General features: G+C 42.7%; 1 protein-coding gene across 1 annotated transcript in view; it reads left to right on the top strand.

Annotated features, from left to right (window-relative positions):
• Positions 1 to 15,110, top strand: part of pcdh1a (protocadherin 1a) — a gene marked incomplete at its 3' end in the record, with an annotated part of 139,924 nt that overhangs the window by 101,905 nt on the left and 22,909 nt on the right. The window contains exon 3 of the mRNA XM_083637687.1: positions 6,698 to 6,917. Coding sequence (XP_083493813.1) covers positions 6,698 to 6,917 — 220 coding nt within the window. The remainder of the gene's footprint in view (positions 1 to 6,697; positions 6,918 to 15,110) is intronic.

The following is a 15,110-nucleotide window of genomic DNA, read 5'->3' as shown; positions in this document are numbered from 1 at the left end:
TAAGCGAACATAGGCCAGGTGTTCCAGACATCTTAAAGAAAAATCCTTCCCTTCTCTTTTTTCTAAGATAAGAAAAAGTGAGAGGCACTTGTATGGAAGTGATTGTGTATGCAAGCCATTTATGCAAATGAGAGTCATATCAGGCAGCTGATGATAAAATAAAAGATAGTGTTCATTCGAAGGAAGCTAGTTCAGGGACTTAGAGCTATTCCTATGAGCTTTCATAAAAGATATAAAAGCCCAGTCTGTCTTTCAGTGTATAGGTTTATGTTCTTGTTGGGTTGGGCTATGTCATATCCCGCTTCCTGAAGGAGTGCTCCCAGGAACCTGGTAGAGTTGATCCATCTTCTGAAGCTGTAGGGAAAAGCCTCATTTATTAAAAATGGACTTGATCATTTTTCACTTCTCATCTTCGACTTGACCGTGAGATCATTCCCAAAAGTGTCCATACAGTAAAGACCACTTACAGAACTAACTGCATGGTTCTCTTCTCAGCCCGTTTTACATGTCAGTGAATATTCAGCTGTGACTATGTGGCTTGACATTATGAGGTAGTATATAATGTTGTTGGCATTGTGACAGGAGAAGAGACCCCGCCGATGTGCTGAGGGAAGTCCAGGTAGGGCGTGGTTAACTGCTGTATTTATAACGTATCCTGGTCCCTTATATAGACAGAATCTTGCTATATCTTTTTATCTGCCGTGGGAATTTAACGACAGGTGTAAATGATACCGTTAACGCTAGATCTACAGTAAACAGGGGTATGAATTCAGATGTCATCGTTAAGACTCGCCCCTCTCCCATTCTAAGCCTCCTCGCCTCTTCTTCCTAGCACAATGCCCAAACGCCAGCGCTCTCCAGCCTCCAGTCTCCCAGAATCTAATCCGTCTGCTTGTCCCCTCCAGCCAAAGCTTTGTCCATGTCTGCCTGACCGACTCCCCACTCCTGCTCAGCCTCCCCTACCATCCTTCCATCTTGCCGCATCCCTGCAGCCCCCAAGGCCTGGCAAAGGATTTGTGCTCTGACTAAAAGGAAAATCTATTTCCCATCTCTGCAGCCTTAGCTAGTTCTCATACCCAGAAAACATGCTGACTCTCTGGAGTGACGCCTCGAGGAGCAGTTTAAGCAAGAATCCATATTTAAACAACTAAATGCCCCCCTCACATTTAAATAGTCTTTGAGCATCGGAGACCTCTAATCATATTTTGAGGATTCGGCTTGAGAATATAATTTATGTGGTCCTGGCCATGTAAGGCAATAACATGTGTAATTTGAATATCACAATAACAGTGCTATTATAACCCATTGTCCACCTAAATAGCCTTCCTATGTGCGGTTGGTTACCTCGCTCTTTAGTATGTGTACAACTTAAATGAGATCAATCAATGCAATTTGCATTCTTCGTGAGGCACAATAATCAGTGGTTCCTTTCTTTGGTAAATTGCATATTTGCATTTGTAGCTCTATACATCGCTGATAAGCACATTTTTGTACAGCTAATAAAACAATGCTATGCTACTGTGCATAGATTTACTATCATTGAATGAGTGCCATTAATGGAAAGAAAATGCATTTTCTCTATCGCCTGCTTGCACCACACATACATAAAACAGTCAGAAATGAAGACAGAGAGCCCTTTTATTAAAAAGAAAAAAGATTTGGCTTTAATATTTGAGACAATTTCCATTAAATATCGCAGGTGATTGATAAGACTTGCACATTTTTCTTATGCTAATATCTGTGATATCATGTACTGTAGCTATGACAAATAGCACTAGTGGGGAAACACACTGATGCACTCCAGAATTCAAATAAACATTACTTAGATGAATGACAGAATGATATAACTGTGCTGTAAGAAAATACTAATAAGATGACAAGAGATGAACACGCTTTGTGAACGGACTTAAGGACCAATGTTATTAACAAAACAGTGTTGATAGCTCTCACTTACACTCTAAAAGCTTTTCTCAAGATCGGTAGATGCACTGAAAAGATGATGCTTCACATCTGGTCTAGGATGGATCTGTTTGGTAGAGAAGTGGTTGGATGGTGGAAAGCACCGTCCCGTGTTATTGATCTAGGCTGAGTCGTGCAGTGGAATCAGGCCCGTTCTGCTGTATCAGTGCTTTTCTGACTTTTATGAGAGGTGCTCATGGTGTAGGAGTGGGGGAGAGTGTGATTGTATGTGCACTGTAAGGAGTCATCTTTCTGTTGTTGATTGGTGGTAAGTAGCCATTAGTAAACCGATCTGTGGAAGGGGAAATTTCATATTCTCCTAACTGTATTTACAACCCTTTCAATTTGATAAGAGGTGTGATCTTGAATGATTTATTATGCTCCTCTGCTCTTCCTAAAGCTACTAAAGGATTTTCTCATTAATGTATTGCATTGAAATCAGATGTGATGATGCATTCTAATGCTGGCAAAAAAGGGGCCCACTGTCACAAACAATATTCCCATTGTTCTGTTTTGTACTTCAATTTTCTCTTATTTAGATAATCGTGGGCTTTGTTTCCAGTTAAATTGCAGAAATATGTTCAAGCATTCTGGTTGGTTACACATGAAAAGCTGTAGAAAATAAATATCAAAATATGCAGATTGAAAGTATAGCTCATTGGGGCTACTGATTAGTGTACCAATCATTGTCATCACATATAATTTGACAACGTCAAATTTAGACAATGTGAAGCTTTTCTTTGACTAATAATAGTAACGATACTAATAACTACAATAACACTTCAAATTCCTATGTTCCATATCCATATCCGTATGTAACTAATCTATGTGACATTTGCTTTCACTGGGTCTGATCTGCACAAATGTATTATCTGCATAGAAAGCAGAATGTATATAATGGTACCTCTTCCACAATATGTTCTGAATATGATAGCTATAATGACAACAGACAACAACGCACATGTGCATTGCACTCGCACATTGACTCACTCATTTCAATACATATGGTACCTCCATCTGGAGTATTCGATAAGGTGGAACGCCAATAATGCACATAAGCAAATCTGCATATTCTATACATTGTATCTACTCCTGTTTTTGTTCAAGTGTAGACACATTTTCTGTGCATATGTGGCACCCTGCAGACTTAGTGAATATGAGCAAATTTCTGAACATCATGCTGTCATTTCACACATTGTTTCCGTTTATACTCTCATTATATTCTCATTATCCTTTCAGTCTCGTGTATTATATTATACATATTTATACCATGGTCTGGGTTAATACTCGATTCTGATTGGCTCCAGGGTGTCCATTATTTTGTGATAAGGTACACCTAGCTAAGTAGTTCCAGGCAAATGGTCTGTTCACCGTTCATATCAATATGCCATGGTCTCGACAGAGCCGTTTGAGCTCTATACCACAGTTAAGGGTTAATATGGCACTTTTATTAGTTTATGCAATAAGTTTATAACTTTAGAAAAAAATTGCGTCGGTCAAAGTAACTATTTAGATTACCCCTTTGTGCTCAGTTTATCAAAATAACGGCTATTTAGAAATCTGTCATTTTCGGAGATGTGATGTTGTCAGCTGACAGAAACCGGCTCTCAGCTGTCAACTGTCAAACCAGCTCTGTTTACACTTTTGCATCAGTCAGGCGCTTTGCGAGAGCGCGCGCTGCCTGTATCACTGATACAAATCAAATCGAAGAGGAAAAAGATGAGATAAGAAAACAACGAAATGGGCAGTTAACACCAACACACTGAGAGACTTCCTTGTACAAAACAATCTGGACTCCAACATTGAAAGCTACACTGCTGATACAGTACGTCTCGCCACTTACGTTAATGTTATTCCTGGAATGCGAGTTTAACGAGCCAGTTACATATCTTTGCATTCTTAGACATTACCGTTTGCTTTATTTTGTATGTTACATACAATTGGCCAAGTTAGTAGTTACTTTACGGGTTAGACATTCTGCCAAGGTTGTAGGCACTAAGCGGCCATTTTCTCATGTGAAAATCTTGAGCAGCCGAGGGGACTATTTTTGTCTCTGCTTCTCAACTCATCCAAGGTAATGAAAACTAGATTTTGATTGCAAATCAATATATATATTATATGGAAATATAAATTAATGGTCTTGTTTTGTTTCTTTGTCAAGTGATCACAGTATAAGCGGGTTAATGCACTTCGAGGTGTCCATTATCAAAAAATAATGGATTTCGCGCATTATAAATAATTTTACCTATTTTATACTGCACACATTTAATATTTATGGTCAGTGGTGTTAGTGGTGCCTGGAGAAGTGGGTATACTCTTAATTTATGCCCCTTTTTTTAAGCGGCCTGTCCAGCAACAGTGAAATGTAAGACTACTCTTGCATATTTAGGTCATCCAAAAATGGGCCAGTAGTATTGGCGCATTGTCACTTAACTTCTGCCGCTTGACTTCAGGGACTACTATGAAAGCCACAGAAGAGGTGCAGATTTTGCAGTCAATAATGGCCACAGACTATAGGGTGAGACAACTACATAATTATGCATTTTGAGTGAACTATTCCTTTTACTCCAGCCACACGTGAAAATTTGAGAATTATTCTCTCACCTTGCATTAGTCTCGCTGGCCAGCCTCCTCTCCCTTCCGTCCGAGGAGTCTGGCGCCGCAGGTCTCCATAACTGGGATAAACCCTCCCTCTGCTCTCCCATTTGAGCGACTGTTTCGGTGGCAGCCGGATGTCCGCTCCCAGCTTATTACAAGCTCTGTCATTGGCTCCGACCATGTCAATCAGAGCGGCTTCCGCTCCCTCCTCCCTGTGTGTCGCTGTAAATAGTGCCCTGCCGCCTCAGTTAAAACAACAACGCTAACTAGCTAGCAAGCTAACGGCAGAAACCTACACTCTAGCTCGTTGCTACACGCTGAAAACGGCAAATTGGATTGTTGGAAACTATTTTCCAAGGGCACTTGGACCATATCTGATTGACATGGTCGGAGCCAATGACAGAGCTTGTAATAAGCCGGGAGCGGACATCCGGCCGCAACTGAAACAGTCACTCCAATGGGGAGCAGCTGTAGAGCAGCGGAGGACTTATCCCAGCCTGTTTCCGTGCAGCCAGACGACTCTCATGGAAGGGAGAGAGGCTGGCCAGCGAGACTATTTGTAAACTGTCTCTTGGAACAGTTGATTTGCAACATATAGCCTAGTGTAGGCCGATGTGTGCTACCATTATAAAATTACTTAGCATTACTAGCAATCTCGAGCGATACACGTGCTCGATTCCTAGGCTCGCCCGTTGCGTGGGCTTGTGGCCTCACCTGCCCTGCAGCTCGCCCACTGAACATCGCATACGCAGCTTGGCCGCTACATGGCCTCGCCTGCTCTATGACTCTTTACACTTCCTGAAAGTTTCACCACTGTGTCAGGTGGTGTCACCTCTGTCAGGTGTCAGAGGGCACACTATCTCTTCTGGTTCTGTCCTTCACTACCGGGGTTCTGGGCCAAAATATTTGATTGGTATACTCTAAGGCCTACAAAATAACCATGCAACTGGAGGCAGAACTCGCTATCTTTGGCTGCTCTGAGTCCTCTCTGAACTTCCCTACAGATTTGCAACAAGCTCTGACACTCCGGACAACTGTTGCCAAAAAACTCATTCTGAAGGAATGGAAGGCCTACTCTTCACCTTCTTTTCAGGTGTGGCTGATGGACATGATCTCTGTTATACAGATGGAGAGACTCAGGTCCCTGAGAGCCAACTCACTTAAAAGCTTCTCAACTATCTGGGACCCGTTTTTGGCCTACTTTGACAAGGTTAAGAATGACAAGTGACTGAGGTTAGAGGTGGCTAGCCCGCCTGGTCTCTCATGGACCCCTTGCGTGGGATCCCACACACAATATATTTTACAAACACAAGCACCTTATGCGGCTGGTAGCACCATGTTGTAATGTGATGTATGTATTTTTGTTTGTTTTGTTTTTCTTTTCTTACTACGTAATTTCATTGACAAATATATTTTGTCATAGTTTTTTCTTTGATGAAAATGAGATAACTAAATACAAAAGGTATTTATGACAAAAACTATGAACAATTTCGTCAACGAATAACAAGCGCAAATACCTTTAAGCCCATAGCGCAGTGGTGGGGGCATTCAGCCTTATAGCACCACAGCAGCTCCCACCACCCACATCCTTCTAACTACTCCCCCTACCCACCCCTCTAATCCCGACCCTCTACCACCCTCCTATTCCCAGCTACAGCCCCTCTTCCCTAGCCCCGCCCCCCTCACATCCATGAGTGACTGAGTGTCCTAACTTCACCATCTTCTGACCCCAGCGAGCCTGCTGGCCAGCGCCGTGGGAAAATGGGACGAAAATGTTAGTGACAGACGAGTTGGGATGTGTTCCAAAAATAAGTAGTATTTTTGTGTAGACTCTTTGTGTGGTCTCTCTCTCTCTCTCTCTCTCTCTCTGTCTTTCTCTAGTGCGCTCTCTCTCTGTCTAGTCCACAAAACTATTTAATATTTAAGACTATTTAATATTGAATACTATTTTCAGAAATTTTGAAGAGTTAACTTTATCGAGCCAGCACAATTCTGACAATAGTCTTAAAAAGATATAGTTTTGCACTAGTACTGCATTATATTACCATATCGGACTGCAAACAATAACTTATCAGTTGAATGCAAGTTTATTAAAGGGAGTTTTCTCATGTAGAAGGCACTGTCTGGCTCTCTGTTTCAGCATCCCCATCGGCGAGTGACCTTCTCCACAGCCAACCCGGTGCAGGACCTGCAGGACGCCTCTCAGCACAGCTACTATGACAGTGGCTTGGAAGAGTCTGAGACACCCAGCAGCAAGTCCTCGTCTGGCCCTCGCATCGGCCCCCTGACCCTGCCCGAGGACCACTATGAGAGGACCACCCCAGACGGCAGCATCGGAGAGACCGAGCACCCCGAAAATGGTACAAAAACATTCCTCTCCATTCTCTTGTTCTCTATGAATATGTGTTTAAATGTAAATGTGTCTAATTGTTTGCTTTTTTCATGTGTGTGTGTGTGTGTGTGTGTGTGTGTGTGTGTGTGTGGGGGGGGGGGGAGTTGTTTGTGCTCTGTGGCCATTTTGCAGTAGAAATGTTGTGGCATCCATGACATTGACCCGCTGTGTTTGTCGATGATTTTGTGAAATGTTATTGGTGTTTCAGCAGGTCTGTTTGTGTGTGTGTGTGTGTGTGTGTGTGTGTGTGTGTGTGTGTGTGTGTGTGTGTGTGTGTGTGTGTGTGTGTGTGTGTGTGTGTGTGTGTGTGTGTGTGTGCGCGCGCAATGCGCACTGTGTGTGCGTGTGTATGTGGGTGGTCTCAGAGCCAGAAGTTAGCAGTGCCTCCATCCTCCACATCAGCAGGTCCTCTGTCAGACCTCCTTAATGACCCTCTCAAACAAGTCCGCTAATTAAAAAGGCCAACTAATGGAGCATTTGCCCTCTAAATAAATCTGAACCATGACATCTGTGCAGACAACACCATGTTTACTACCAACACGCCCTGCCCTCTCTCCGGAGCCAAGCTAAACTGCACCAGCCATGTTTCCAAAGCACAGTAATCAATCCACACGCTGAACACTGATGGTCACAGCAGAGGTCCATATTAAAAAAAGGAAGAAATACTCAGAGTGTAAGCTGGAACTGCCATTCTATGGACCATGCATCATAATAACAATTTTGCTGCCTTAAGCTGCCAAACATAATCCATTACCAGTCTTGTAACACACTATGATAAGTGAATCACATGGTGCATTTCAGTATAGTATTCCGCATTGCACTGCTCGAGGAGCTTGTAGTGATATTTCATTACTCACCCTAAAACGTCACACATTCATCTTATATATTTGAATATTTGTAAAATATCATCATTTTGAAAATAATGTATCCATAGTTTTGCTTCTTTTGTCTGACCCTGTGGATTTAAATCAGAAATAAGTAATGTTTTTACTTGCACAAAATGACCGTGATGTAATGTATCTGCGGTTGTGGATCAATACAGTACCAACCAAAAATTACTCCGAAAAAATAGGTGTCGCTGGTACTGTACCTTTTTGTCAAAAAGGTACAGTACCAGTTCTGAGATTTCTGGCTTTCAAATCTCACATTCCCATTGGAATTTCTGAAATTCAAGACACACTGAATCCAGTCCAAACCCCCTCCTCTCCACTCACCTCCTCCCCAAACCCCCTCCTCTCCACTCACCTCCTCCCCAAACCCCCTCCTCTCCACTCACCTCCTCCCCAAACCCCCTCCTCTCCACTCACCTCCTCCCCATACACCCCAACCCCCCTCCACTCCGCTCACCTGCCCATACATTTTGAATTGCTCAGTGGTGGAGGACAGCAGCAGCATTGCAAGACTTTGCAGCTTCAAAGGCTAAAAAGCCACATTTTCAATGCAAAACAGCAAATGACAAAGCACTGTTATTAGTACAGTATTTTGCATCATGGTATTATTACCTCTTCATTGGACATTCCTGTTGGATCTCTGTTCTAATTAGCTCGTGTACTTGTCTATATTGAGTGAATGCAACGTTATTGTTTGTGTCAATTAGCGGCTGAGTGCCAGAGAGTGCATATGGAAGAGATGAGTTCTGTCAATGTTGTTGCAATTCCTTCTGGTCCTAGAGGTCATTGATTGCATAAAACACCTTTTAACAGATATTTCAGTCACACCATATACGTGGTTGCTGTTTACAGCACAACATTCGCATGCACTTTCTGCACTTACGAATTTTAATGTTTTTCTCCTTTTTCTATTGCTGTGGCTTTTTATTGTGTTTTTCCCATGTCACCAACACAGGTCTTCGTCAGGCAGGCAGGCAGCTCTTTGTTGTCAGTAGCGGGAGAGTACAAGATTGTGAGTGAAGATGGAGCAGTTAACGAATGAAAAGATGGCAGAAGATGAGGGAGATGTTAGATTGTGACAGGGAGTGGGGACTGAGCGGCTGTGACAAGGAAGCAAAGCCCATAGGAGGAGCACACAGGACAGGGAGATGGGAAGATGAACTGCTAACCAAGGCTAGACCTAATTAAAATGTGATTCTCACTTCAGGGAGCTAGCGTAAAATGAAGGATTAGAAAGAAATCAAAAGAGACAGAGGAATTCCTCCCCAGCTCCACCTGGATGGTGACGCGAGGGCTTGTTTTTGTCGGGGTTTGATTGACAGAGTGACAGGCTGTACTGCTGCGGAGCTCTATTCATTGCAGTGGAAATGATTGACAGGCAAAAAGTGGGGAGGTGAGCGCTCCATTTAAGTCGGATAAAAAGCAATATGTGAACCCTTGCAGCCTTTGTATCTTTGTTACCGTGGAAACATTGACATGGATGTGTTTTTATCATCCAATGTGAACTTTGACATTGGTGAATCTACATTTTCAGAGTGTGTCCATAGCCTACAGCAGAGAGGGGTGTAGTTCACCATCTACTTTAGAGTGTGTCCATAGCCTACAGCAGAGAGGGGTGTAGTTCACCATCTACTTTAGCTTCTTGTTCCCCATACTCTTGTTTGCACAGTGTTTTGTGGACCATTCTGACCTTTATACATTTGGCTGGCATTAGCTTTAGGGCAGTGATCTCCCTTGGACAGTAGAAGATTGGATAATATGTGCAACTTAAGTGTAACTGAATACAAGGCGATTAATTTCCACAGAAAATCAGTGTGTAAATTGTATGCCAATCCGCACAATTGCCCTATTCAAGGACGACCATGCTAATATTATTTAAGGATATTATTATGACTGGAGAAATAAATTATCCTGTGAAGATCGAAACGTTGCAAATAAAAAACCATTGATGGAGCCTCAGTGTGCAGACTTTATCTTTTTGTTATAGTTACCTTTTGTCCAGCACCTGTAAGTTTTTTTTGGGATGTGCGCATAATTGTCTTTTTTCACTGGAGAAATAAATGACTCATTAGCTAAGAATTAACTATGAATTGATACTTTGTATTACAAGGATATTTGTGCATTCTATTTTGGTTTGTTTGTGAGTCTTCCTTCAGGATGAAGTAATAGGAGCTGGTGGTGACCATGTGTTCTTGGACCGGGTGGCAGAGGGGGAAAGGCTGTTTGGTCCGTGACTCTGGTTCACTGCAGTAGCCATGAACATATTCCCTTCTGGTGCTAGGCTTTCTTTACAGAGAGTACATTCATACTGCAATTGTACGATTTGTGATATTTGAATTGTACGCTGCCTGATCTGCAGCTATTGATTTCTAGAGTTCCTCTGTTTATAGGCCTGAGCAGTTGCCCCCCCCCCCCCCCCCCCCCTTCTTTCTCATTCTTGTCTTCAGGCTGTGCTGTGCTGTGAGTGTACTACATTACGCTTTTCCCTTGTGCATTTCCCACTGTTGTGTACACGTGCGTAGAGTGCGCATTGCTCAATTGTTGGTTAATCTCATCGACAATATTTATAGCCCTTGGATGCGTGTACGCCCACACCTGCATGTGTGTATTTGTTTGTGTTGGAGGGAGTTGCATCACACCCCAAATCGCTAACTCATTTTGATTACAGTGGTATGTTACTTTAACGGACTCTCATTGTAATCACTGAGCTTGGTGATTCTCTTGAAATTGATCGCTTCGGACAGCATGAAAACTGCTTCTCTTGTGTGTCTGGTTGCTATTAAGTTGAAGTGATTTGTCCCCCACCATGAAACCAGGGTAGGAAGATGATCTATCTATCTATCTATCTATCTATCTATCTATCTATCTATCTATCTACAGTATCTATCTATATATACAGTATGTATGTACAGTATATGACATCATCACTGATGATGTCACAATGTCTATGACATCATCACTGGTGATGACACTCGAGTAATTGTGATGTCATCATGTCTATGACCTCATCAGTGATGTCACTCGAGCACTCCATGATGTGATCAGCAATGGTCACTCGAGCAATTGTGATGTCATCAGTGATGTGAAGTTGAACAATTGTGCGGTGCACATGCCAATAGAGCAGGCGAGGCCATGCAGCAGCTGAGCTGCGGGCAAGGCCGCGCAGCGGCTGAGCTGCGTGTGCGAGCTGCAGGGCGGGTGAGGCCGCGCAGCGGCCGAGCTAGCAAGCCCATGCAGCGGGCGAGCCTAGGAATCAAGCGCGCATTTATTTTTCTGTGACTTCAGACACCCAGAATAATAAAAACATAATAATTAGGGAGTGACATCAGCAGGGCAGCCGCCAGTGTTGGTGTCTGGCCAACCAGCATGTTGCATCAACAAATAAATCATTCTGAAGGAACAGATTTCAAAGCTACAGCCAGATAAAACTATATCCACATAATCATTACATCATCATTTCTAGCCAGTTTAGGCAAAACATGACAAGTGATGAAGCTACACATACAGTAGAGGACAGCGTTTCCATCCAACTTGCACAATGGCGTTGGTCAGCTTTAATGTGATTAAATCCCTGATTAAGTTTGACTTTGTTTCATCTGCTTTCTGAAATGCCTCCAGCTGAGACCAGAGCTTTTATTTTTCCATTTGAACGTTTATCATTATCAACCCAAACCAATTAAGCTATATGGAGAGCACTTATGAGCCCTAGCAAACACCTGGACCCTTATAATACTTAATATAAAGTGTTTGACAGAGTAGTACCCCAGAACCCTCGGCCTGACTCACTTTGGGATCCTCAATAGCCCCCCCCCCCCCCTCTCCTTTTGGTAGATACGTTTTCCCGGCAGTCCAGTCATGTCCAGTCCCACCTAGCTAGGGTTTAATCCCGGGAAACGGGATTCCCAGGAAATGCCATCCAACCCATTTCCCGTTTCCCGGAAAATTTATGACATATTATATTTACATGCAGAACATATTGGAATAGGCCTATATTTAGAAATATGCTGACAATTTACTTTCTTAAATGATGTAGCCTATGTTTTAAAAGAACATGTAAGTAATATATTAGGCTACTGTAAGCATTGTACAGTCATTAAATGATCACAATGTAGGCCTATATGCATTTCGGAGACAGCAAAGTGAATCAATCAACCAACAATCAATCAATTTTCTATTTATATAGCGCCAAATAACGAGGTATTGCAGGCAGATTTTAATACTAGCTTCTCTGACAACAATGCTATAGCCAGTTCAATCATGAGAGACTTGTAAGACATTTACAATCTTTATTGAATCAGAATAGACAGTTTGAGTATGGCGTATGACTCCATGATGTGACGCTCCTCTTGCTATGAGAGAGGGGGGCGTCAGTGCTGTATGAGATAGAAAATCCCCCCTAAGGGGATTTGTTTCCAACAGGAGTCATGACATTGGTGGTGATCTGGGGAGGTGGTGGGGTGAAGCTTTTGCTCTGGAGATGCTGGATGAATGCGGGATGCTGGCACGAGGTGAGTGATGACTGCACAAGTGTGATTTAAGCTGTGGTGATGGGGGCTTTATATAGTACCAGGAGAAGGGAATTTATGATGTCATAACTGATGTCATTTGGGAGAAGGGCATTTATGATGTCATAACTGATGTCATTTGGGAGAAGGGCATTTATGATGTCATAACTGATGTCATTTGGGAGAAGGGCATTTATGATGTCATAACTGATCTCATTTGGGCAACTGACGTCACCCATAGAGAAGGTGACGTCGGAGATGGTGACGTCATTTAGTGACGTCATTTGGGCTGAGGGGTATGACAGCATGGGGTGTCTACCTATGCCTTTTGGTCTTCCATGATTGAAATTCAGTCTAAGACTACACTAATTTGAAATTTGATATCCTTTGCAGAGTGGAATTAATTTCTGATTTTATTTCAGCGTGTTTTGGCCATGCGCCTTTGTGCGCTGTGCGCCGGTGGAACACACACTGAAAGCTTATTGCATATAGCCTAATAAACACAAAGCCCACTTTGACATCCCGGGATTCCCGGGAAAGAGGGCTTAATTTCCCGTTTCCCAGTATGCGTAATTTTCTGGAAAAATATTAAACCCTACACCTAGCCAATAACCACTCCTACTGGGATCAGTCATGTCCAGTCCCACCTAGCCAATAACCACTCCTACTGGGATCAGTGCTTAGACATAATCCTGGCTGTGATATGAGCTCTAGTACTGATAGGACATTGGTAGATATGAGACAGGTACCAGGGTGCTGAAACATAAACTCAATTTACCACAGATGGAGGAATTTTGATGCCCAGCATGGGGTCTCTCTGTGTCTTCCTCTGTGCGGACTCAACCTGCCATATGGAGGACTATTGAAAAGGGTGAGATAAAATGGAATAAATGGCATTTGCATGATAATGAGGTTCTTTAGCAATGCTGTCTGCTTTTTTTCTCCCTTAGATGTCTCCAATGATGCATGCAGTCTCATATTTGTTCTTTTGAACTCCTGTCAGGGGTTTTCCTCTTCTTTCCAAGTTTGGCATATCAGTATCATCCAGGATACCACAATTTTAGCAATGACTGCTTTAGCGATGCACTTTTAATTTAGTTCAGCAAGAATGCACCTGAATATGTTGTGAGTGTGCGAACGCAAATGATGTGTGGCATGGAGAAACTTAAAGAAAGAGTGTGGAGAATGAGAACATGCAGACTGAGAGGCAGAACGAGAAGTCTAACGGGGCTCATTCGCCTCGTGAGTGCCAGCTTGGGCCCCTGCCCGCGTGCCAGCATGCTGTGGTAATACAGGGGTATGCTTTTCCTCAGACAGATGCCATTGTGCCTTGTCAGAGTCCCTGCCTGTTAGTACAATTGAGTTCAGTGGACTTTGCCAGGCGACACCAGCACGCTGCCCCTACGCCAGCCAATGCTGGAACTGCCATGCACCACCCGAGATGAGATGGGACGCGTCATGTGACTGGCAGCTTCTCAGGGGCTGGGTAAAAAAAGTACACTCCCACGCAAGCGGTTTCCCCCCGAGGCACGTTGTCATGCCTATAATCCAGAGCACGTTCCTTGCACACGCATTATGCTCTGCTCAAATCAGCTGCTAATGTTTGTCACCCCCCAATTGTTTGCAATTTTATTTCAGAGCAAGTAGGTCACCGGAAGAGCCTAACTGGAGCAGAATTAAACTCTCTAACCTGGATTAGGCTTTGACACAATGGACAATGATGTACTATAGCGCTTTCATCAGTGAGTTTATGAGACAATGCAGTTGAAATGTCCGAAATGGAACTGATGATGTGTTAGGGTGTCACTGTTCTGAATGTGGCTGGATTGCCTTCCCCCTCTTGTGAATGTGGACCTGTGTTTTTGCTCCTGTGATTACTAACAATGTGACCTACATGTATACACTCATCCCAAACTTTGGCAAGGCTGCAATGTCTGTCAAATGACTGGAGACAGGTCAGCCCTTTAGACGGGACTATGTGGGTGAAAGGACATGGTATCACAGCTCAGACCATCCACTGCAGCATAGTGTGTAATTGACTTAAGTGGTATGTGATTGTCCTTTGGAGTGGATTGGCATTATGTGGCATGGATCGCAGCCAAATGTGAAATCTAGATGGAAGCAAAATTAGATGCAGTGCTATTATCCCAGTATTCGAATCTACTCATTGCGTTCAATTTCATACTACCTTCTTTTACACATAAAAGTGATTTCCCTCTAGTTTCATCATCTAGTGATGTCTGGCCAGTTGGCTGGAAGGCTTTGATAATATCACTGACAATAGCGTGTTTTTGACAGAACCTGAAATTTATTTGAGCTGTATTACTTGTAGTTCAAATTTTCAAAGTTTTTTTTTGTTGCTCTATAGTATTGATTCATTTGCTTTGTTGTAATCATCATCAGTGTCACTTGGGTTTTAGCTAGTCCGCACCCACATATGCTTTGAAAAAGAGGAGAGAATAGAGAGAGAAAATATGAGACGACATTGTTTAAATAATAAAAACCATCGTCTGTTTGAAGTGTTATGATAGACTTCATCACAAGGAAAGTGGACATGCAGAAATCATAGGTGATAATTGACTTAACTCGTGTAGTCTAATTTCTGAACAGTCTCTTATTTGAATTGAGTACTACATAAACTAAACAGATTCTATCCACAGATACAATTATATATAACCCAGATGATTATTCTGAATTCATAAGATCATGGATGCACGTACACATTAGGCTCCATAAATAGTGCTTTAACTGTAACACTATGCTATC

This window comes from Poromitra crassiceps (genome assembly GCF_964638095.1).
Source record: "Poromitra crassiceps genome assembly, chromosome: 1".
NCBI classification, from domain to species: domain Eukaryota; kingdom Metazoa; phylum Chordata; class Actinopteri; order Beryciformes; family Melamphaidae; genus Poromitra; species Poromitra crassiceps.
This window is presented reverse-complemented; position numbering and strand designations above follow the sequence as displayed.